At 41.5% G+C, this 26,244-nt stretch overlaps 1 protein-coding gene across 3 annotated transcripts in view; it reads right to left on the reverse strand.

Annotated features, from left to right (window-relative positions):
- LOC111851300 (carnitine O-palmitoyltransferase 1, liver isoform-like) overlaps window positions 1-26,244 on the reverse strand; it is a 65,136-nt gene that overhangs the window by 34,210 nt on the left and 4,682 nt on the right. For 2 of the 3 annotated variants that reach the window (XM_023826069.2, XM_023826070.2), the window contains exons 2-9: window positions 22,350-22,492; window positions 21,534-21,673; window positions 18,575-18,746; window positions 18,381-18,482; window positions 8,219-8,356; window positions 2,298-2,375; window positions 1,830-1,937; window positions 1,431-1,518 (exon numbers count right to left, since the gene is read on the reverse strand). In XM_023826069.2, coding sequence (XP_023681837.1) covers window positions 1,431-1,518; window positions 1,830-1,937; window positions 2,298-2,375; window positions 8,219-8,356; window positions 18,381-18,482; window positions 18,575-18,746; window positions 21,534-21,673; window positions 22,350-22,490 — 967 coding nt within the window. In that variant the 5' untranslated portion in view covers window positions 22,491-22,492. The remainder of the gene's footprint in view (window positions 1-1,430; window positions 1,519-1,829; window positions 1,938-2,297; window positions 2,376-8,218; window positions 8,357-18,380; window positions 18,483-18,574; window positions 18,747-21,533; window positions 21,674-22,349; window positions 22,493-26,244) is intronic. The other variant, XM_023826071.2, reaches the window with a different exon arrangement.

Consider the following 26,244-nt stretch of genomic DNA (forward strand, 5'->3'; position numbering starts at 1 on the left):
AGAAGGTGCCTTCTAGTCATGTTGCCTTCTAGGCAGTTCACTCTGTTCAGCTTCCCCCCATCATTAACTTTGAATGGCCCAGTGCCTTTGTACTGCCAATCCCTGCTTAGATCATGATCCCACCACCTCCCTGTTGTCACCTCAGTCATACGGGAGTTTCCCTATCATACAAGACCCACACTTTGACCACGCACCTGGGCCTTCCAGCATCACCGTTTATTCATCAGTAACAATCACTTTACTAAAGTTAGTTTTCAAGTTTTTTTCTTGGGCCCATTTTATACGTTTCAGAAAGTGTCCTTTATTGATCAAATAATTCTGCATTTCCTGTTACGTTTCATACCTGCCTTGTTGTATACTTCTGAACTGCTCACTATGGGATATTTAGCGAGAATCTGCTTCAGTGTATGTCTGCACCAGGCATTAATGTTCTTGAAACCTTTTCCTTTAGTTTGTGTCCTCTCTCTGTTCACTCTTTCCACTCCTAATTTCACAATTTGGTGGTCTCTGTGTAATATCTTTAAAATGTCCAGTATTGTTTTACCATCAACTGCACCATTTTCTGTTTCTCGCTGGCTGATAATTTTCTTTTTACCCATTTTGATTTGTAAATACAGAAATATTCACAGCTCTACTTCCCGCATAATAACATCAGACAGTGGTTTTATCTTTGTTTGATGATATCTGCAGACTAGAGGTCACACAGTGGTAGGCCTATAACAGAAATAAGCTTATTATATTGCCCTTAGTACAGAAAAAAAAAACTCATTTTGTCTATCCATCCTTAAGATATTTAAAACTATTACATTTGTATAATAATTTCTTATTCATTGTAAATCAAACTAAAATGTAATGCCATAATTTAATCAATCAGGAAGCCATTCATCACATCAATGTCGCTATCTCGCTAGCTTTAAACTAGCCAAACTGCCTGTGATAAATATTTTCAACCTGTTAATACAAGCATAGACCTTACAGCGTTAAATAACTTGCTTTTAATTCCCATACAAGTACAGGTGGCACCCACACTGTACAGCTGCTGAATACTCACCTACAAAACAGCTTCTCTGACCCTCAATTATTCGAGCTGAATATGGAAACCCCTCTGAATCATTTGGTTTAGCTAATCTTCAGCTAGTATTTTGTAGTAGCATCCGCTAGTTACAAACCAATTTCTTGTCTGCATGAGATCCTCTAAATAACTGCCTGAACACTGACATCAAAACAATATTTCGATATACAAAATTTCTAATACAGGCTTGTGTACATAATGTTTTTGGAAATCGTAATTTGTGTCCATAACCTCAGATTTGAGCCTATAGCAACATATAGGGTTGTAAAGATTAGATGTTCCCCACATGAGTACGGGGACAGGTGTGTGTACTTAAGTAGCACTGTGTGTCTGCTGCTGACGCGTTTGCTGATGTTACCGGCCTCCTTCCTGGGAATGCGTGTGGTATTGAACATCCTCTCACATTGAGCGGAACACAGAGGAATGATGGTGCCTGGGATTCGACTCTGGGAGAGATACACGGGGCAGGGGGGTGGGGGAGGTAATGGAATTGAGGAGGAGTGGAGTGGAAGCAGAAGCAAAGGAGAGGAGCGAAATGGTGAGGAATGCAGTGGCAAACAGAAGACAACCATGGGGCCGAATTAGTTCAACATGACTCCACAGGCTAAGTGACACAGATGCGCACAATAGACACTGAAACACTGACAGACAGATGGAGCATGTTCATCCAGTAATTGCTGCTATTCCCACCCCTTTTCATGGTAGGATACACACAATATCCTAATGGAAAACCCATCAAAACACAGGAATAACTCACAGGTTTGATCTCCTCTCGGTTGAGCTTTCTCCTGTAGAGAAGGAATGCATGAAGAGTATTCCCGGCCCTGGCAGCTTGGATCGGTGTTGGTGTCACATACAGAAAATCCTAAAAGAAAAGAAACACGCCTTTCAAAAAAACCTAAAGACATATCTTATGATAAAAATATAACAATAGGACTGTTTAAAATGTGTGTGACTCAGCAGGTTAGACACTGTGCCTATGAGTAGAGGTCATCAGTTCAAAACCCACTGTTAGCAGTGATGTCAACATTGGGCCCATAATCCCCATTTCCTCCAGGGACTGTCTGACCTTGTTTTCTCTAAATGTTTGTTGCTTTGGATAAAAGTGTCCAATAAATAAATGTACAATAAAAAATAGGTTCAAAATCATTCAGTGGTATGTTTATCAGCATTTCATAAAGCTGCAGTTATTCAGTTTGCAGACAAGAGACAGCGCAGACATTACCATGCCATAGTAGTTGCTGTTGACCATGATCGGACCTCGCCCTCTGAGGTAGATGTACTCTTCCCACCAGTCGCTCACCTACAGGAGGCAGGAATTTGGAGATCACAGCACACAACAAAACCTCAGAAATCAACTGGCTCCTCGAAAATAAACCTCATATGCAGTAGCAGAAGTACAAGACTGCGAGGTGTCATACTCAAAACAAAAATGCTGCTTCTTCTGCATGGATCGATCCAATGCACCAGTGTAGAAGATACATATACATATAGATGAACAACAGCAATTATGCCCCCTCTACCTCCCATCATGGCAGCACTATTCAACTTAATTCATCAAAAGGGTAAGGTGCATCTAAATATCAGAATCTGTCACGGGTTGGAACGTGGGAGCTTTTCTAGGGCTACCTGCGGGGATTTCATCCCCGTGGCCTGCTGCCACTAATTCTCGAAACATGTGGAACAGAAATAAGCTACGGCTGGCATCACCCATAATTAGGGAGCATAATTAATAGTTTTTAAATCACAATCTCGATTTATACCCCTATAAGATCTGTTGGTTATATTACACTGAGTCTAAGGTGTTAGCATTGGTTGGGGGCATCTACTGCTTCAAAAGAAAGCACTTGCTAAACAGATGTTAGAATTTACTAACTAACTAACCGAGTGTGGCATAGGGTCACATTGAGGGAAATAAAAATCTGAGATTTTGAGAATAAACTACTAATATTGAAAGGATAAAAGTCATATCTTAATATTACGAGAATAAAGTCAAAGCAGTATTCCTTTAGGGTGTACTCCACTGGCTTTCACATTCTATCACTGGGTGGTGCATAAATAAATACAGTGCAAACTGCTTATAGTGATCACGTCTGGATAATCATTATAATTTACTTTTTTTCTTTGTTTCAGGCAGATTACTATCTAATTGATATTTGCATATTTAATACATGCATATAAGTACGGCCCCTTTGCCTGCTGTGGCGGCGCCTTCGCTAGCTACGGCTTCCTCCTTCTCCTTCCCTTTGCTGGTGTCCCCTCCGTCTCCCTCCTTGTCTCCTCTGTCTGTCCCTCGTCCTGTCCCCTCCTGCTCCCTCCTCCCAGTCGCCTGCGGCCCCTCCGGCCGCCATCCGTCGCCCGTCTGGGCTCCCCTTTGTCCTCCATCCGGTCCTGTCTGGTCTCCCCTGTCTGCTCCTGGTCCCTTTGTCCCTCCTGTCTCTGCTCCTCGTCCCCCTGTCGTGCCTCCGTTCACTCCTGGTCCTTTTGTTCCTCCGTTCTCTGTGCCCTCTCTCTCCCCCTTCCTGGTCTGTTTGTCTGCGTTCCCTGTTCTGTGTCAGGTCCTGTCCTGGCTTTTGCCCTTGTGTTTGTTCTGCGTGTTTGTTCTGTTTCCGGTGCCCCGTTGATGTTTTGGTTTTGTCTTCCAGGTCCTGTTCCCTCGTCTCGTCCTCGCCTCCCCTGGGGTGCGCCCGGTGTGCGCGCATTTTGGGGGGGGAGGGGGGTTATGTTACACCCAGCTCGTCCGATCCTCGTGTGTGCCACACCCACCTCGTTACCTTATGTTAATTCCCGATTGTCATCCCCTGTTCCTCTTGGCTTGTCCTGTGTATTTAGTCCGCGTCTGAGTTAGTCTTCGCAGATTAGTCATTGTATTGTTTAATGTTCGTTGCCTGTCTGCCCCGAATAAACCCCTTATTCCCGTATTCACGGCTCTCTCGCCTGCTTCTCCACTCGCCCACTTGCCGAACCATAACAGATATTACATGAATAAAAGTTGTCATTTTACAGGAATAAAGTGATCATTTTAGGCTGTGTGTTATATTACAGGGGAGATATCAGCAGTGGCTTGCACCAGCTAAGCATAAGTTCAACCTTAAGGTTGGACGTAAAATGTACTTTAAACCACTGAAACTGGGTCATTTTAAACAAGCACCACGTTTTTTGTTGCACCACTGCTACCTAAGTTGCACCGTAGTTAGTAGCTTCTAAATAAAAATAATGTCACACACTTTTGCTCATTATTGTGTTATAGAATCCAAAATATTTCCATACAATGGAAGGCAAATGTCTTTTGGTGACCAGTTCTTTTTTGCTTTTCTCCTTCTCACTCATTTGTTATTTTTCTCATAGAAGTATCAAAGTCTATGAGTTAGTCCAATAGATTAAGACTGGCTGACACTGATTTTTAACATGTTGGAGAATTTGGAGGGGGATTTTATTGCCAAGATTAATACAGAAGAATAGCTTTGCTTTTGAAAGCAACATCAAAATACTGTATGCTGCTATGTATGTTTGGACAGTGTAATGGTTTAAAAAATTATTGATACACCATCTAGCTGACTAGTAAACTGTTAACTTAGCTAAACTAAAGCTAAAGTTCCATTGAAATCCCAGCACCATTTATCCAAGAAAGCCAAAAGCTCAAGAAGAATGACTTCATACAATACTGTAACAACAGGGAGTGTTTTGACAAAATAATTTTTAATGAAGTTAATTTTATGTTCTGAGACTTTGCCCAGCTTTTCAATGATACTTGGCTAGCTTGAGTAACTTGGGTAGCTACATGAAATTAACGTAAAAAATAGCTGAAGAGAGCATTTCCAAGTTGCTAAGAACTGTTAACTGGTTTCTTAAAATGCTCTTGTATCAAGAAATTTGACAGTTATTTCAACTCCCACTTAACCTATATGATGGTGAAGGTAATTAACTGGTTTGTTTCATATGTTAGCGATAGTGTCACTATTGTTTAAACTGGGCTAACTAGCTAGTTTACATTTGGATACATAACTTTCATAAGTTTAACTTTCTGTGTTATTTAATGAAAATTTTGGTTATTTTAGAGTTTGATGAATACATCTGTAATGCTAAATGACAAACTCCCTCCTCATAGCTTCTTACAGTTTATAACAAAAATGAGTCCTTTTATATCAAAAAGACTGCTTGAACAGTTCAATATGCCATTTCTTATTTATTCTTGAAATGTCGGTAATAAATTTATCGGGATAATAAGACTTGAATTGTTGCATAATTTATCAAAGCTCACCTAGGACACAGACAAAATGGGCATAAAACTCCTGACCTGAAAATTATTCCCATTCTGTGCCAGCATGAGTATGTTGTGATACTTTTACTTGAATTTTACTTGGAGGCCTGTTAGACAGTTTGGGTAAATACAGCTGAAATCCCATCTACCACATCCATGATTGTCTTTGTCATGATTTACTCCTGTTTTTTCAATATAGTCAGGAACATAACTATTTGGACACTGACACAAGTTTTCTATTTTACCTGCTTATTGAAATACAGTGGTGTGAAAAAGTGTTTGCCCCCTTCCTGATTTCTTATTTTTTTGTATGTTTGTCACATGTAAATCTTTCAGATCGTCAAACAGATTTAAATATTTCCCGGCATGATGTCTGGCTTTTGAGGATCTTTTGGTCTACTCCACTTTGTCAAGCAGGTCCTGTTTAAGTGATTTCTTCATTGAGAACAGGTGTGGCAGTAATCAGGCCTGGGGGTGGCTAGAGTAATTGGACTCAGCTTTCCAAAGATGTGATACAGTTCATTTATGTTTTAACAGGGGGGACAATCACTTTTTCACACAGGGCCATGTAGGTTTGGATTTTTTCCCCCTTAATAATAAACACCTTTATTTAAAAACTGCATTTTGTGTTTACTTGTGTCATCTTTGTCTAATATTTAAATTTGATTGATGATCTGAAACATTTACGTGTGATAAACATACAAAAAAATAAGAAACCAGGAAAGGGGCAAACACTTTTTCACACCACAGTATATTCCAATTGAAGTTATACAATGGGCATGGACATAAAGTACAGACTCTCAGATTCCATTTCAGGGTTTCCACATTAAAATTGGATGAAGGGTTTAGGAGTTTCAGCTCATTAACATGTGCCACCCTCTTTTTAAAGGGGCCAAAAGTAATTGGACAATTCACTTAAAAGCTATTTCATGGACAGGTGTGGGCAATTCCTTCATTCTTTCATTATCGATTAAGCAGATAAAATGTCTGGAGTTGATTTGAGGTGTCTTGTTTGCATTTGGAAGATTGAGGTGTGAACATACAACATGCGTTCTAAGGAACTCAGTATTTAGGTGAAACAGGCCATCCTTAGGCAGTGAAAACAGAAAAAAAAAATTGAGAAATTGCCACAACATCAGCAGTGGCAAAATCCACAGTTTGGTACATCCTGAGAAAGAAGGAAAGCATTGGTGAACTCAACAACGCAAATGACAACAGTGGTGGATGATCACAGAATCATTTCCATGGTAAAGAGAAACCCCTTCGTAACAGCCAACCAAGTGAACGATACTCTCCAGGAGGTAGGCGTATCAATATCCAAGTCTACCATAAAGAGAAGACTGCATGAAAGCAAATACAGAGGGTTCACTGCAAGATGCAAGCCACTCATAAGCCTTAAGAATAGAAAGGCTATTTTTGGACTTTGCAAAAAAAACATCTAAAAAAAGCCAGCACAGTTCTGGAACAGCATTCTTTAGACAGATGAAACCAAGATCAATGATGGAAAGAAAAAAGTATGGAGAAGAGCTGGAACAGCTTATGATCCAAAGAACACCGCATCATCTGTAAAACATGGTGGAGGCAGTGTGATGGCTTGGGCGTGCATGGTTGCCAGTGGCACTGGGTCTTTAGTGTTTCTTGATGATGTGACACAGGATGGAAGCAGCCGAATGAATGCTGAGGTGTTCATCATATCTGCTCAAATCCAGCCAAATTGATTGGGCGTCATTTCATAAAACAGATGGACAATGACCCAAAACACAGCAAAAGCAACCCAGGACTTTATTAAAGCAAAGACGTGGAATATTTTCGAATGGCCAAGTCAATCACCTGATCTCAACCCCATTATGCATGCATTTCACTTGCTAAAGACTAAACTACAGACAGAAAGACCCTCAAACAAACAGCAACTGAAAGCTGCTGCAGTAAAGGTCTGGCACAGCATTAAAAAGGAGGAAACCCAGCGTCTGGTCATGTCCATGAGTTCAAGACTTCAGGCAGTCATTGCCTGCAAAGGGTTTTCAACTAAGTATTAGAATTGAACTTTTTATTTGCAGTTATATTAATTTGTCCAATTACTTATGAGCCCCTGAAAGGAGGGGATTGTGTAGAAAAATTGCTTTAGTTCCCCACATTTTTATGCAATGTTTTTGTTCTACCCACTGAATTAAAGCTGAAAGTCTGCACTTCAAGTGCATCTGACTTGTTTCTTTTAAAATGTATTGTGGTAATGTACAGAACTTAAAAATTGAAAAACTGTCTCTGTCCAAATATTTATGGTCCTGACTGAGGCAAAATTGCAAACCCTAATGATTTAAAACAATTTGTACCCAGCCAGGAAAAGCAGTGGGTCCTGATCGCATCGGTCCTGGAGTGCTCAGGAGTTGTGCCGCCCATGTCCATGGGACCTGAGCAAGGCTTTTGTGCCATGGGTCAAATTTCATGGCCATAGAACGGGAGCAGGCGGACAGTTGGAGAAATGCATGATCTGCGGTGGTACTAAAATAGTCCTCATTTCCTATTCTGTGCATACCTGCTATCAGCACTGTCTGAAAGAGTGTTCAGCATCTGTGGCCGGATTTTGGAGGAGAAACACTCCTGTCAGTCAACATATTATTCATACATGGCCGTTATAAAATAAGCAGCGGCTGGCAGACAAATCACTGTGAAAAAGAACATATTGTCACAGCCCTCCCCGAACAGTGTTTAAGCTATTCAGAAAAGTAATCACAGATGTTTTTCTCTCTCAACGGAACCTGTGTGCCAAGTCCCAGAATCCTGTTTACTTGCTGACGAAGATACAAACCCAAGAAAGGACACTAATGCTCAACTTAGCAAGGCAAAAAAAAAAAACACCAGCCTGAGAGCATCTCGGCTTTACTTACATAGTTGGTCGCCCAGAGCGCCTTGAGCTTGAGGTACCATTGCAGACGATTTCCTAGGCCCTTCTGGAACTCTGTGGCAAGCTCAGACATGTGCTCGAACTCAGAGGCACTCATCAGAGGCCGCACGGACTCCAGGTACTGAGAACAGAGGTGAAGCAGATGCTAAGTAACGCGTCAAGTTCCAGGAACAACACTTCTAGCTTACAGCACTCCCTTGCTGGTCTCTTATGATCCTTGAATGATCATAGTGTTACACTTTTTGTTCTGATTGCATAATCCCATTAGGTTCTTGCTGTGTTTGAAACCATAGGAGAACATGTTGCAGAAATTGTATATTTCAATTTATTTTCATATACTATTTCTATATTATCATCACTTATATTGAGCATCTAAACATAAAATACACACAAGTACAGTCATTGACAAAGTCTTGTCACATAAGGACATAGTAACATAAAAAGGCATATAACTTTATTTCTAATCAATCAATTGTTACAATGAATGGATCAATTTAATGCCAAGGACTTTCACATTAATAACTGGGTGCAAAATGAAACAGTCAAAAAGTGTCCTGATGTTCACAGCTTGTTAAAGTCCATAACACCTGTTTTTGCAAGGACAAAAGTCTTGTCACGTCTTTTAATGATTCAACCAATCACAGATTAGAGGTTCACCTGTGACAAATACTGTAATTAACATAATCCCAGGTGTGTATAAAAAGAACCCCAGCACACCAGACCTTCACTTGAAGTGCAACCTGACTTCTGACAACATGCCAAAGATTCAACCACAGACCAAGTCTGCTGCTGAGGTGTCAGACATCGTTAATGTATCCAAACGTCAAGTGGAGAGGATTAAAAAAAGATATGAAGAAACTGATGATGTTCATAACAAGCCCAGGTCAGGCAGACCCCGTAAGACAACTCTTTGAGAGGACCGTTTGTTGCTTCGAAAGTCCAGGGCCAACCCTTTTTCGACTGCAGCAGAGCTACATCAGAACTGATCACCAGAAACCGCTGTGTCTACAAGAACAGTTTCTCGAATTCTCGCACGCAGTGGTCTCCATGGCCAAATTAGTGCTCAGAAACCAGCATTAACAAGAACACAACAAAAAAAGCATGTTTAATTTGCCAAGGCCCACAGCTTGCAGCAAGGATGGACAGAGGCAAAGTGGCAGAAGGTTGATTTTTCTGACGAATCATCCATTGAACTACATACCAAATGGCGCAAATACTGCAGGAGACCTGTTGGAACCCGCATGAACTCAAAATTCACCCAGAAAACAGTCAAGTTTGGTGGAGGAAAAATCATGGTTTGGGGTTACATCCATGGGGGTGTTCGAGAGATCTGCAGAGTAGATGGAAACATCAACAGCCTGAAGTATCACGATATTCTTGCTGCCCATTACATTCTAAACCATAAGAGGAGGGCAAATTCTGCAGCAGGATGGTGCTCCTTCTCATACTTCAGCCTCCACATTGAAGTTCCTGAAACTGAAGAGGATCAAGGTGCTCCAGGATTGGCCAGCCCAGTCACCAGACATGAACATTTTTCAGCATGTCTGGGGTAAGATGAAGGAGGAGGCTTGGAAGACAAAACCAAAGAATCTAGACGAACCCTGGGAGTCCTGCAAAACTGCTTTCTTTGCCATTCCAGATGACTTCATCAACAAGTTATTTCAGTCATTGCCAAGACGTATGGATGTGGTCCTCCAAGCTCATGGGAGTCATACACATTATTATTATTTTTTTCCAAGGCACCATGGCTTTATGTTCTGATGTTATTGTAGCATGTTTGTGTATTCTAAATGAAGTATATGTATAATTTCTACATTATTTTTGTATATGACAAGACTTTTGTCCAGGCAAAAGTTGACCTTTCTGTCCTAATTCCATGACAAAACTCAATGAATGATGCAAAGCTTTATTTTGGTATAATAAGCATAATCTAGAGGGCTTTGCCTTTTCTTCTAAGCCATTTCTGATTCCAACTGATTAACTACAGGTCAAGTTATTATTTGTTGTTCCTACAACTTGGTTAAGCGACAAGACTTTTGTCAGGCACTGTACAGGTGATAAACCATGTTAATATAGAAAGTATATGAAATGATGATATTAGACTACAAAATCTGATGGAAACAGAGTGTTACAGTTTTGGAAAAACAAGGCACATTCTGAATCATAAAGCATTGCACCTATTGTATTACCATATCTAAATTACTGTGTGGAGTAACACAATCAAAAGCACTTTATAACCATTATACACACAATACAAAAAAAAGGCTACAAGGGCAGTAAATAAAACAGGATTTCGTGAACACACAAACGTGTTTTTTGAAGATGCATGCTTTGGAACTCAAGGATATGATGGGATTTAAGACTGTACAGAATGTACAAAGCAAAAAAATAATCTGCTTCCTGGAAATACTTTAAAAACTTTTCTAGATAGAGGAGGCGGCTATAACTTAGGAAAACTGAATTTGAAAAAATGTGTTCGTACCAATCTTAACAGTATGTGTATTTCAATTTGTGGGGTGACCTTGTGAAAAAGCTGATGTAGAACTCAAAAATATTAAAGTGTTTAAAAGGATGTACAAAGAAATCATTTTTGAGAGGTATAGAACTGAGGAAGGGGCTTTGTTTGTCTCAAGAAGGTGACACTCATTGACTATAATGATAATGGTAATAAGAAATTTACAAATGAGAGAACATAAGAAATTTACAAACGAGAGGGGGGCATTCGGCCCATCAAGCTCGTAATGATGTTGCTATCACTGATCTGTTGGAGAGAGTGGGATATGCCTGGCAGGCATCTGGGAATCAACTCTGCAAGCTTTATGAGGATAAAAACTACGGTAATTACTGTACTGTAATTGTAATAATTAGTGTAATGTAGAGTATGTTGGACATTGGGGGGATAGTTGAACTATACTGTAGATACTGCTGTTTTGTAACTGTATTTTGCTATTAAGAAAAAGGAGTTTAAAAAAAAAAAGTAAAGAGGGGAAAAAAAGGAACTTCACCAAGAATGAGGCCGGAAGTTCTGCTGCATGTGATGGAAAAAAAATGTTAAGTGTTGAGATGAGGAAGCCCTGGTTCGATTTGAAAATGATGACCAAAAAAAAAAATTTTTTAAATCACAGCCCACATATCCTAGGTCCATGCCAAAGGCCAAGCGCCATGTCACCTCTGGATGGTAAAATGGCTGCAATGATAGGCGAAACATCCCTAACCAGAATCACTGCAGATAATCCACTGACAGTGCTGCTCCATTACCCATGAATAAGTCCTGGCTATCAAAAATAGTCAAAATACCTTTGTGGTTGCATTTAACTGTATTCCTGGGTCCTGGGTATGACGTTAAACTGCATCTGGCCCTGCAAGTGCTCCTCCAACTTGCAGGGAAACAATTTTTTCTGGGGGTTGGTGGCGGGATTGGCTCTCCAGCCACTGTAAAACAACTCACAACTGCCCCATCCCTGGATGATTAGAAACTGTCGGAGAGCTAATAGGGTCAGGCTTGTTGGGGAACAGGGCTGGTGTGGTGCTGAGGCATCACCTGCTGCATGGCGGCACTTGGGTCCCAGTTTGAGGCGACCCATCCGGGTGGGCGCGTGGAACGTCTTGTCTCTCCGGCAAGATGACCATCTTCCTCTGCTGTCAGGGAAGCTTCATAAACTGTCTGAGGTACGCACACTGGGGAGTGGCCAGATCTCTGTAGGCGGGTATACCTACTTTTGGTCTGGTCAGTCTGATGGCTGCCATACTCAGGGAGTAGCTGATGCCGTAGCGGATCGGCTCATTCCGATGGTGTCTTACGTCACTCCTTTCAACAAGCGCATTATGAGACTCAGGCTAAAGCACTCCTTGGGTGTATTGTCTGTTGTCTCAGTATATGCTCCGACCGAGGTGAATAATGTCTCGTTGAGGGAGACAATTAACTCACAACTTCTCTCGGTGGTTGAAGGGTGCCCACAAAGTGACACTCCTCTGGTCATGGGTGACTTCAGTGCGACCGCTTGCACTGACAGGGCTGGCTATCCTGGTTCCAACGCCCTGAGCCACATCGTTGGACTTGGTACTCCAATTCTGGTGGTGCGGCAATCAATGCTTCCATTTGGGAGTCAGGCATCATCCCAACTGTCTAGAAAAACAGGACTTGTGGTCCCAATCTGGAAAGTGAAGGATGATCGCCTGGATTGACAAACTGACAAAAAAATGAAGACAAGGGAACTTTCTAATGACCACTGTGATTAATAAGTTTAAAGATGACAATGGTGCCAAGAAGATCGCCAAGTCCCTTAGCCTCAGTGTGTCCAATGTGAAGGCCATCATAGGAAAGTGGAAGACAACTGGAAGCATAGTGAACCGGCTTAGGTCAGGCCCATCCATCCATCACCATCTGCTTCTCCAGGGTTTGGGTCACGGGGGTAGCAACTTCAGGAGAGATACCCAGACCTCCATCTCCCCAGCTACCTCTACCAGCTCTTTGGGGGGGTTGCCGAGGAGTTCCCAGGCCAACCAAGAGATATAATCCCTCCAGTGCGTCCTGGGTCTGCCCTGGTGCCTCCTCCCTGTAGGACCTGCAGCCTTTCCGGGTAGCTGCCCAGGAGGCATCCACGCTAGATGTCCAAACCACCTCAACTGGCTCCTTTTGAAGTGGAGAAGCAGCGGTTCTACTCTGAGACTCCTGGATATCCGAACTTCTCACCCTCCCTCTAAGGGAGATCCCAGACACCCTGCGGAGAAACCTCATTTCGGTCGCCTGTATCCACAATGTCATTCTTTCGGTCATTACCCATAGCTCATGACCATAGGTGAGGGTAGGGACAAAGATGGACCAATAGATCGAGAGCTTTGCTTTCCGGCTTAGTTCTTTCTTAGCCATGACGAACCCGTTAAGCATCTGCAAAACTACAGACCACTCCGATCCGTCTGTCCAGTTCTCGATCTCACCTGCCCTCACTCGTGAACGAGACCCCGAGATACTTGAACTCCTCCACTTGAGGCAGTACCTCCTCCCTGACATGAAGACAGTAACCCACCCTTTTCCGGCTGAGAACCATGGTCTCGGACTTGGAGGTGCTAATCCTCATCGCTTCCGCTTCGCCCTTGGCTGCGAGCCACCCCAGAGCACGCTGGAGGTCCCCAGCAGATAAAGCCAACAGGACAACGTCATCCGTAAAAGGCAGCAACGCAATCCTGAGGCCACCAAATTGGACGCCCTCAACACCTTGGCTGTGCCTAGAATTCCTGTCCATAAATATTATAAACAGGACTGATGACAAAGGGCAGCCCTGGCGGAGCCCAACCCGCACTGGGAACACGTCCAACTTATTACCGGCAATGCGGACCAAGCTTATGCTCCGTTCATATAGGAATCGAATCGCTCACAGTAGTGGGCCCTGAACCTCATACTCCCAAAGCCCCTCCCCCCAGGCTAATAATTCCCAGTAGGCCTTCTTTAGCTTGACAGCCCCCCTCACCTCTGGTGTCCACCATCGGGTACGAGGGTTTCCACCACGACTGGCACCGACCACCCTGCAGCCATAGCTCTGTACGGCCGCTTCCACAGTGGAGGTCCGGAACAGTGTCCATTAAGACTTAATGTCCCCAACCTCCCACGGTATGCAGTTGGAGTTCTGCTGGAGGTCCGAGTTAACACTAGAAGCGGCGCACTGGTTTGACCTACTTAAAGCGTGGTTGGGCGGTCAAATGACCGCTAAGTCTTTAGACAGGGACACTGTTACTGATACATAATTATCGCTAGATGGAGCCTCTTGCACTAAGAAAATAATTTGGTTATAAGATCAGAGTGCGTTCGGCCAAGTGAGTCATTCATTTCTATGTTGATAGTCTCTGAGTCGAATGAGAAAATAATCTGAAAAATACTAGTTTCATAGTATTTGTTTTTAGTCTTTATTTTATGTCTTGGATAATGTGAAGGTTTGTCAGAACTTTCTTTTGTATTCAGATTCACCCATTTCAGAGAACTTTGAGGAAATTGGATGAAGAAATTTATTTAGGCATTATACTGAATAATCTATATGATCTATAATATATGAAGGCTTTGCACTCTATTTGACGGTATGAGAAAATTACATCGATTACACTCATGGACGGGGAAAGCACAATCAAGGCTCGACACCTAGTCTGCCGAATAGCCGACGTGTAACACCTCCCAACCCCCACTCAACAGAGTGACACAGTCTATTGTTAATTTGAATGACTCAGGAATGCAGAAGTTCCCTTCAACGTAGGTTGATGTTTTACAAGTGGCTTTATCGTCTTTCAAAGGCTTACTTTTTATTTGGATTACATTTCTGGCAGATGTCATAAGTTTTGTTCCCTGACTATCTGCCGACTTGATACAGTGAAGAAGTACTTTCTTGCAGCTTGATTTGCTGAATAACTCCAGTCAAGTTCCCTTCAAAATAGTAAATTTTGCTCAGGGAGGTGCATTCTTGGAGCATTTGCCACAGACAAATCTCTTACATTTCTGGCAGATGTAACAAGTTTTGTTCCCTGAACTTCCTCATCTCACCACTGAACATCGCAGACGGGGAAGGAGTTTCAGGAAAAGTATACATTTTTCTTTGGTTTTGCCTGGTATATTGTTAGTGTGACTTTTCCAGCCTTCAGCACCTTGGTGGAAAATCTTTCAGACTGTGCCTGTGTACATGGGAGCATTTCTCGTCTGTTATTCAACAGCTCCGCCCATGCTGTCATTATCACCTGCCCATTATCACCTGCCAATTGCCCTCAAATGATGTTAGAAAATGTTAGATATTAGAAATGACTTAGAAAATGTTTCTGAATGCATGAAACTAACATCAATATATTTCTGTCAGTGCTTGTTACACATGCTCGAAAATCAGTCGGAATTTTTTCATCTGTCCACTTAAAAATGCGTAAAATAAATAAATTAATTTAAAAATAACATCTCACAAATAACACAATAAGTCACAACATGCTACTTTATTTTTTCTCTCTCTCCGATGGCAGATTTTCTGAAGTGTGGGACAACAACATAAATAACTCTGATTGTTTAAGTCAGACACACTTAAGGAAAATATCATTACAAACCTTATTGTGTCTTTTTTGAAATATACCCGCTCTCAACAAACACAAACGTCCGCTTTTATATGAAATAATTAAAATAATCAGCTTATACGTTTCTTGATCGCGTTCTACCGATCGACGCGCCCTCAAGCGCGATTCGCAATTGATGTGCCAATAAGAAACTTTTCAAAATGTTAGCATTTACCATTGCTTCTGTATAATATTGGCATGTCATGACGTGATCGTAGTAATAATTTGCACACACACACAAAACACGTATATAGATGATCCTTGCGCCATCTGCTGAAAGAGAAGGGAATGGCAGCTTTGGAAGCAGGAAACAGCATGACCGAACGCGCCGCTACCCGCAATTTTGCACAAGTATGAGCAAAATAGCTTTAAACTAGCTTGTACCAGTGCGATTTTGAAAATTTAAGGGTGTTGGGTGATACAACACACAATTCTAGGAAAAGTCAAGAAAGGAGGGCCCTGGAGTTTGATCGAGTGCAAAGATTTTTTTTTTTTATTTTGGTCGTAGCGGTCAAATGACCGGCGCTCGGCGCTTCTAGTGTTAAAACAGGAGACTCTGCCAGACGTTCCCAAGCAGACCCCCACTATGTGCTTGGGCCTACCAGGTCTGACCAGCCTCCTCCCTCACTACCTGAGCCAACTCACCACCAGGTGGTGATTAGTTGACAGCTCTGCTCCTCTCTTCACCCGATTATCCAAGACAGAAGGCTGCAGATCAGATGATACGATTATGAAATTGATCATCGACCTACAGCCTCGGGCATGTTCATACCTTGTCCACTTATGGACACCCTTATGCTCGACCATGGTGTTCGTTATGGACAAACCATGCATTGCACAGAAGTCCAATAACAGAACACCACTCAGATTCAGATGAGGGAGTCCGTTCCTCCCAATCAACCCATTCCAGGCCAAACTGTCGTTGCCCACATGAGAATAATTTTTCAACCCACTGTACATTGTGTGAACATAATTATATCATTCTTTTTGTCTATCAAAGCTGATAATTAAGTGGAAGTCTGTGTGTACCCTGTGTGCCGATTGGTTTGCTTCAGTTACAGTTCTGTCGCTAGGGGTTTGTGTATATACATGATTGGGAGTACTGTGGAACCTCGGCTTATGAGTAACGCGGTTTACGAGTGTTCCGCAAGACGAGCAAAGATTAATAAATTTTGACTTGGAAACCAAGCAAGTCCTGGTTTACGAGCGCCAAGTATCATCAAAAATCATATGGCACACATGCGCTCCTTGTTTTTCTTGTTTTTATGTGCACTCTGCTTCAAAACAGGAAGCGCATGCGTGTGCTTCTTGTTTTGACGCCGAGCGCACGTCATCACAACTGAACCAATGGTTATTCACTTTCTCACGCTGCGGAATTGTGGGTAATCGTCTCCCATGCTCGGTCTCAGTTGGCATGTGTATAGTCAAAATTTAGTAGAAAAGCACCACCTGAATAAGGGCGTAGCAGTGCGAGCGATGAATCTGTTTAACACATTTTTGCAAAATCGAAAAGGAGGCAAAAGAGGCTGTCATTGGATGGGTTCCTTGTTAAAGTCGCACAAACAGAAAAAGATTCCAGTGAGCCAACAGATAGCAGTAATTCTGTTAATTATAGTGAAAGTCGTCCTACAAAATGACCCTCCTCTTCTCTCTCGTCTCCCTCACACCATCCACGGTTCTTTTCAAAGGTAAAGTGCAGGTTAATTTGTTTTATGTATTTTTACTTTATATTTTGCATTAATAATTTTTATATGAATATTTTTGAGTTGTGGAACGGATTATATGAGTTTCCATTATTTCTAATGGGAAAAATCGCTTTGATATACAAGTGCTTTGGATTACAAGCATGTTTCCGGAACGAATTATCCTCGTAAACCAAGGTACCACTATTTATAAATATGCTCGCTCTCTTGCTATCAAATTAATTTGTGTGTGTGGGTGTGAGAGAGAGAGATGTATATGTACGTGAAAGAAGTTTACTAAGGTGAATAAAATATGTGTCCAGCAAATTTATATTTATACGGAGCGATTCCACACCTTACTGATGTTAATAGTCAAATGTTGGGAGTGTGTGTGTGTGTGTGTATTGTACAGTGTAGTCTATTTACACATTAATACATATTTAGATATTTCTGAGCTGAATTTCTAAATAATGCTTCAAGTGTTTCAATTGACTGTACTGGTGCAGTTAAGAGACCTACATATTTGAGTCATGTTATAAGGTCAAAGTACAGGCAGTCCCCAAGTTACAAATGAGATCCATTCCCTTGGTCTGTCTTTAAGTCAGAACAATAATACAGTACATCGTAATAATAATTATACAGTAATAAGTGACTACATACAGTTCTGCACTGTAGCTCAAGCCAATGAACTGCTGAAGTTGCACAATGTTTTCATGAACATCAGAAACTAGTTTGTGTGTTCGTTATTAGTGACCATTGTAGCAAACCCAAATTTTTTATATAATAGGCTTTAAGGCAGCCTGTTCATAAGTCCGTATGTCAAACTGTGTTAGCTTAGCCATTTCAAAACCTCAATGTTTGCAACAACCATCCAACACATCCATGTATTTTTTGCCTCGACCACTAGCACACTTCATATAGCTCATAAATATCTCATTGACTTTTTCAACTAAATAAATTAAGTGAGCTGGTGCTGAAATTTAACAAATACATGGAATGGCTGAGATGCTCCTGAGGAGAAGTTTAGGAACTGAAGTGGTGTTCATCCAGCCACCCAACTAGCTATCAGTAACTGTCTGGAGAACAGAAGAAATTCTTCGCAATTTTTGTTGTTACTCTTAATTTGCATATGTAGTAATGCTAAATTGTGTTATTTATTTTTTTGTTCTGAGCAAAAGTACATTTACTACACAGATAAATGGCTTTAAACATTTCTTTTGACTTCCCAAGACTTTTACACAGTACTATATATATATATATCTGAGAAAATTACAGAGAATACTTAAACAATGGACGTTAGAGAGTGTCTGACACTTTTTTTCTGATCTCAATAAAGTCCTTGGAAATTTGGGAAAGTGCGAGAGCTGTGACTGTTTCCTGTCAACTCACCCTCTTGATGGTATCTTTGATGGCAGGGACAGGCAGGTTAGGGAGAGCACCCTGGTAGCTGTAAAGCATGGGCTGTCTGCCTGAGAAGATCCGCACCAGAGCCTGACACAGCAGTGGACAAAAGCAGGAAATTATCACCAAACAAACGACAGCAGCAAAAAGACACCCGTCATGTTGTTCAGAGGAGTACCGACCATCCAAACTTTGGTAGTGTTAGACATCTTCCCGTGCTGCTCAAACATCCAGCGGTGGTAGGAAAGCAGCTGCTTGAGGCAGAGGCGCATGGTAAAGATCAGGAAGAGCCACAGGAGGGTGCTGAAGAGCATCGCAGACACCACAGTCTGGCACTGAGCACTGAGGGACTGGCTGATGAAGAGAAGCAATGGAGACAATTAAAGAATTAAACTGCAGTACCCTCTAGTGACTGAATGTGGTGTTACATCTCTAGAAAACCATGGCCAAAAGTGCAAAAGTGATTGCTACTTTTAATACCTGCTACACAAGCACAAGCGTGATGATATTCCCACAGAGGGATGAAGGAATCTGGGACACTGCAGCACTGATATTTTTGTTGGTGTTCTGAACAAGAACCTAGCTGTGTTTCTCAGCAACCCAAAGCTAAAGGTATTTTTTAATCACTAACTCTTGTGTGTTATGAGTACTTCCCACCACACTTACAAATCACTGTTATGGGAATGTTGTTATGCTCTGAAAATGACAAGAAAATTATATACATCAAGGGGGATGGATATCATTAAGATTTTAACTGTACTACTACTTTTACCAAAACTGCTTATCGATCCAGTACTTTAAAAGTACTCTTTTCGGTACTTTTTATTTAAGAAACAAATCAAGAACAGAATTAAGGATTTGCTCTATTTTTTCATAGATAATGTATACAAATTATTTGAGTTGCAAACTGTAACAGCATTGTTTTGAACAAGTCACTCTTGCAGATTTTAAAGTGACTGCTGAAATGCAAAATAAGTTTTTACAGCAAAAGAAACATCAACGTTGTGAACAATTCCCTATTATAGACTGATTTTGTAATGATGGAAGTGTAAAACAACTGTAATAACTTGTAGAACTTTTTCTATGACAGTAAATTTTACTGTGTGGCAACCTTAGTCTGTCCAAATCACTAAATTTGTGATCTGAAACTGACACTGTGAATTTCTGAACAGATGATGATCTGACCATTTCAGACTGTTAAAGGTGCGTTCATAAATTCAATCTGTTGGCTATCGGTTACTTTTGATCGCTAACCCATATTGGTATAATTTAGTTAACTTCATGTGCAGGCTCTATACCACTAGCATACATAACATACTTGGGGCAACGACAGAAACAACGAGCTCAGCAGTCGAAAACTGTATTTTTCTGAATGCATGTGATGGACTTTTGCTAGATGTTGACAGATTGCTTGTATTTCTGCCCTTGTTGCAACAAGCATTGTCAGCTTTGACTCTAGTGAAATATAACCACACTTTTCAACATTTCATTCTCTCTGCCACTACACACAGACTAAAAGCAGGGTGTGTGTGTATGCTGCACGTTGCTGTATGTGTGTGTGTGAGAGAGAGAGAGCACAAAAGAGCGCAAGAGCAAGTGACCTGCCCTGTGCCTTAACCCCCACTCACAGGCTCTGAGAGAGATCTTTCTCTTCTGGAATAAAAATTGCAAAAATGCAATTAGAAATGCAGCTGGTGAGATGAAATGTGCAAGAGAACTGTTACGTAGCAATAACGAATAGGAAATCTACTGTGCCCTTCACAGTTATGGGCACCCCTTGTAAAGATTTGTATAAAGGGCTAGAAAAAAATCCAAAAAAAAAAATTTGGTGAAGTAGTTTCATATCACACTGGAAAAAAGAGAAAAATCAAAACATTTTGGGGGTCCCAATGGGGGTCCCCTTGCAGGCTGGCACACATGGGGCCCCTAGGCTTAAGCCATATCTAGCCTGTGCGTTAATCCGCCCCTGGCCATCCATCTTTTTACGCCAAACCCACTTTATGTTTATTGCCAAAAAGGTCCATTTATGTTTCATCAGACCATTGAATTTGGTTCCAGTAAAAGTTGTAGTAGTGTTTCACAAACTCTAGGTGCTTACGTTTGTGGTTAACTGGGAAAAAAAAAAAAGCTTTTTCTGTCATGCCTTCCAAATACGGTAATCTGTTAGCATGAAGTTTTTTCTGAGACGTGGAAACCTCAAGATTTTATGTGGTCTTGTAATTCACCAACAGTCATCCTTTTTTTGCCTCTCTTATGATCCTCCTAACTGTATGTGGGGGAAAAATAAACTTGGGTTCCTTTCCAGGCCGGTTTGTAACAGTTCCAGTTGTTGTCCACTTTTTAAATTATTGCCCTAACAGTAGAAATGGGCATTTTAACGCGAGTAGCTATTTTTAAATACCCATTCCCTGACTTATGAAGGTCAACACACTTCTCCCTCATTTGGTTTGTATGTTCTCTTATCTTTCTCATGTTGATGGATGACTAAGAGAATTTGGGCTCTATATCACCTCATGTTTGTATTCCTGTTAACCAGGAAGTCATGGATTACAGCTTGAAGGTTCTTATTCACCCCACTCAACTCAAAGATGCACAATTTACAGGGGCAACATGCTTCAGTTACACTGTGTTCACTATAATTTCCAGGAGTGCCAATAATCGTGGCACATGTGTTTTTGTTAAAGAAATTATTTCTTGATGAAGGATTTTTTTTTTTTCTTGGAATAAATTGGAATAAAGGCTGGATTTTTCTCAATTTTTCAGTGTGACATGAAGCTGCTTCTCCAAAAGGTGGATTTTTTTCTAACCCTTTTTACAAATTTTTACAAGGGGTACCAATAATTGTGGAGGGCACTGTAATTTTCTTCATTTCTCCAGTGCCAAAAACAGAACAGATAATATTAGAGCTTATTCATAATATGGTCTTTAATAATTAAGCCCTGGGGCCCATTTAATACTGAGTTTTGGTACCCATCCCTATCCTTGTCTAGACAGTTTTAATGTTTTGTGAATTTTTTAAAACTTTAGAAATTATACGTTTATGCAGAGAGTATGTGCCTTATTCATGGTCCTGTGAATTTTGTTAAAGCAGCCGATGAGAGCTTAATTAGAATATGAATAAATGAGCAGACAGGGTTATACCTCACGGGCAGGTGCTCCTGGATTTTGGCGATTAGGCCCATGGAGGGATCAGAGCGCGTGTACATGGTGGCCAGGATGGCGACGACCACGAAGAGCCAGGAGGACGGACTGGCAGGGTACAGCCCCCTGATCACGCTGTTCTGTTAGGAGAGAGAGAGAACAGCTGACAGGTACGTGTCTTGCTGCCGTAGGAGGTTTTGGAGTGGAACAGGTCTCACGGTACATCGAGACATTCACTGTTTGGGATTACTTTCGCTAATAAAGATACAAGCATGAAAACTCAGGATCAAATGGTTTGTTATCTGCAATAAAAATACCACGGGGTTGGTAGACAAATCTAACTAGCAAATGCTTTTTTTGAGAGAAGATAATTGTGATATTACATGGTCTTATGGCTATAAAGCAGGTATTAAAGTACGATCACATGGAAAAAACAGATGTTACTGTAGACGTTTTCTTGGGTTCTCCCTGAAACTAGAGAACACAAAACACAATAATGTGCACTAAATACCCAGCAACACAAGCAAAGGAAATAATATCACAAATGACAAGAGTCTACAGACTCCAGATTTGAATATCATAAATGTCTTTGGTGTCCTGAACATTTGCAGTTTGATTGGCGAAGCCACACGCAGGATTATCGTTACAAGTGTACTGTGACTAATGCAGCCCTAAGCAGACAAGAACCTCAGTCAGGCTGCTACCTATCTCAGAATCACTCTTTGAAGTCACAGTACATGAGCAGAATCCCACCCCGCCCAAAAAAAACAAACGCCTGAAAGATCATTGGAGGAGCTCTGGAGGGACAGCACTCACCTTGACACGGATCAGCCTCTTCTTCCAGGAGCGCAGGCCAGAAAGGTAGATCTGGGTGAGAGCCTGGTAGGACAGCTGCAGGTTGATGCCCTCTGGCGTGACGGTAAACTGGAACGCCACAGCCTGGTGAGCTTCCGCCATCTCTGTGCAGAAGAGCAGAGGCTTCAGTGTGACACGTGCGTACTGACGTGGGGGCTTCTGTGCGCATGGATGCAAGGGGGTGGGGGCTGTGCGAGCCGACGTGGGGGGGGGGTTACTGTGTGCGGTGATGCGGGGGGCCTCTGTGCGCACTGGTTGGTGTAGGAAGGGCACAGGGGGCACCCCCTGAATTTTCATTGGCTCTGATGGATGTGCATTATAAAATGCGAAGCGCAGAATTCTCAAGCACACCATCATCACAACTATGATTCTTCAAGAAGTTCCCACAATTAAGTGAAAACATTTGTATTTGTGTATATTCATGTGTGTAGGTTTGGTAGGTCTGTAAATATGATTGCCTCAGTTAAAATTAGGGTGCCAACAGGTAACTAGCTAAACTGTCGATGAAAGCTCTTCAGCAAGAGTTATTACAAGCAAACTGTCTTTCAGAGGATAAACTCAAATCATCAACAGTTTTGTTTTTAATTAACTCTCCACTTTCCTTTCTTCATTATTAAAGTGCATCTAAAAAGTTTTTATGTAGTGAATTAATGTTAACTTTAAAGTAACTGCATGCTCTTTGTTGTGTTTGTGATATTCTACAGTAGTTATATCCCTATAACAATTTCCACTGTTCTGGTACTGTAGAATTTAGAAACTGGAGAGCAACTTCCACTCAACGTGAAAGATGTATGCATAATTGGAAGCAATACTTCTGTGGAAAAAAGAAAAAAAACACACACCTCACACAGAGAAATTCATTAGACAGGTAAGTAGTTCACATGGAAACTGCAGAATAGTTTGAAGCCAAGTCTGGACCATTGTACTGAATGCATACTAAGATTAGTCTAAGATTAGAAGAAATTAACAAAATATATTTTACTATAACTTCTCTGAATATAAAACATGAGTGACACTGCAGCCATAATTATCCTAGAATTTATGGGAAAATTTTTCATGCTTCCCCCCCACCACCACCCCCCACCTTTTATTAAAAAAAAGTTCACGTTTCCTCTTTGGATGACCCGCTGATGGCCCTCTGCTGAAAATAATCTAGAACTACACCTAGTTCCGGGTGAGACTTAAATCCACAGTTATGCAGGCATGAGGCAACTGTGCCACCCACTGATCCACCTCAAAAGTTCTAGACAAGCAAAATAATTTATGCACAATGAAGCAGTAACATTGTTATTGTTGCCAAGTGAAAGTTGAATAAATGAGGTAGGAAAATTGAGTTTCTATAATCAGGAGATCCCCCCCCCCCCACTTGAATATGACAAGCACTTTCTTGTAATTATACACTCACCTAAAGGATTATTAGGAACACCTGTTCAATTTCTCATTAATGCAATTATCTAATCAACCAATCACATGGCAGTTGCTTCAATGCATTTAGGGGTGTGGTGCTGGTCAAGACAATCTCCTGAACTCCAAACTGAATGTCAGAATGGGAAAGAAAGGTGATTTAAGCAATTTTGAGCGTGGCATGGTTGTTGGTGCCAGACGGGCCGGTCTGAGTATTTCACAATCTGGGGTGCGTTTCTCGAACAACGACGGAAGTTAGCATTAACGATGCATCGTACTATGGTAGTTCAAACTAACCAACATCCGACCAACGACTGTTTCTCGAAACCGTCGTACCACAGTTGTTCGAACCACGTTAGTTAGTTAGGACTTATGTAGTTGGAACTACAGTGGTTCCTGCGCTGATTGGTCAGACTCACGGCAAGTCGTGCGCAACAACTAACAACGCACTTTCACAGCCGGTCGCGTACAAACACTCGCGAACTGTGTAAAATATATAATAATCACACACACACACGTATATTTATTTGTGACATCAATTTCTGTCAGTCACATAACGCCAATAAAATGAAAATTAGCAATCGCAGAAAAATAATGCGACGCTCCTTGGAGTGATAAACAGAATAACTTTTATTCCGACGTTGTCGCTTACAGAATATTGTTATACTGGCTGACTGGAATACACAGGTGTGTGTAATAACCAAACATTACAGACATAATTTCCCGAGAACAAAGGCATGGATTCGTATCTGGCCGCTGTAGTGTCATTCTGCTCTTACTGGATAAAATTACCCACCCCTGTGCTAATTAATACTTTGCAGTCTGAGATTTGCTCACTACAGACAGTTACTGTACTTATGACCAGAGACCCACACAACAATTACGTTTCAAACGACATTTTCAGACAACTTCACATTATATGTGATCGTAGAGCTAAATTATTTCTTATTAGGTATTAAAGATTATTAAATTTCTTACTTACACGGTGACTATACCCTTATTGCACTGTATTTTCCACCATCGCTGACGAATTTACATATAACTACGCTTCTAACTACAGCTCGTGAGCTGTAGTTCGAACTACACAACTTAACGACAGTGTTTGCGAACGTTCGTTCGAACTATGGTTTCGAGAAACACCTGCGTCGTTCAACGATGCATCGCACCACGTAAGTCCGCAGTATCGTTACCTATGTAGTTTGAACTATGGTTTCGAGAAACACCTGCGTCGTACTTACATAGTTTGAACCACGCAAGTTGCTAACGTAGGTAGCAACGATGGTTTCGAGAAACGCACCCCTGCTCAGTTACTGGGATTTTCACGCACAACCATTTCTAGGGTTTACAAAGAATGGTGTGCAAAGGGAAAAACATCCAGTATGCGGCAGTCCTGTGGGCGAAAATGCCTTGTTGATGCTAGAGGTCAGAGGAGAATGGGCCGACTGATTCAAGCTGATAGAAGAGCAACTTTGACTGAAATAACCACTCATTACAACCGAGGTATGCAGCAAAGCATTTGTGAAGCCACAACACGCACAACCTTGAGGCGGATGGGCTACAACAGCAGAAGACCCCACCGGGTACCACTCATCTCCACTACAAAAAGGAAAAAGAGGCTACAATTTGCACAAGCTCACCAAAATTGGACAGTTGAAGACTAGAAAAATGTTGCCTGGTCTGATGAGTCTCGATTTCTGTTGAGACATTCAAATGGTAGAGTCAGAATTTGGCGTAAACAGAATGAGAACATGGATCCATCATGCCTTGTTACCACTGTGCAGGCTGGTGGTGGTAGTGTAATGGTGTGGGGGATGTTTTCTTGGCACACTTTAGGCCCCTTAGTGCCAATTGGGCATCGTGTAAATGCCAAGGCCTACCTGAGCATTGTTTCTGACCATGTCCATCCCTTTATGACCACCATGTACCCATCCTCTGATGGCTACTTCCAGCAGGATAATGCACCATGTCACAAAGCTCGAATCATTTCAAATTGGTTTCTTGAACAGGACAATGAGTTCACTGTACTACAATGGCCCCCACAGCCACCAGATCTCAATCCAATAGAGCATCTTTGGGATGTGGTGGAACGGGAGCTTCGTGCCCTGGATGTGCATCCCACAAATCTCCATTAACTGCAAGATGCTATCCTATCAATATGGGCCAACATTTCTAAAGAATGCTTTCAGCACCTTGTTGAATCAATGCCACGTAGAACTAAGGCAGTTCTGAAGGCGAAAGGGGGTCAAACACCGTATTAGTATGGTGTTCCTAATAATCCTTTAGGTGAGTGTATAGTAGGATGTAGCCTTCTCTAACACAAACAAAGGACACATGGGGACAGGCTGAAAAGGGGGGGGTTTACCATTACAAGTATGTAAATATGAATTCCATATTATTATTTATGGTGACAAACAATCCACCAAAAGCCTATGAAAGCCTCTTTTTATGCCTC

This window comes from Paramormyrops kingsleyae, chromosome 5 (genome assembly GCF_048594095.1).
Source record: "Paramormyrops kingsleyae isolate MSU_618 chromosome 5, PKINGS_0.4, whole genome shotgun sequence".
NCBI classification, from domain to species: Eukaryota; Metazoa; Chordata; class Actinopteri; order Osteoglossiformes; family Mormyridae; genus Paramormyrops; species Paramormyrops kingsleyae.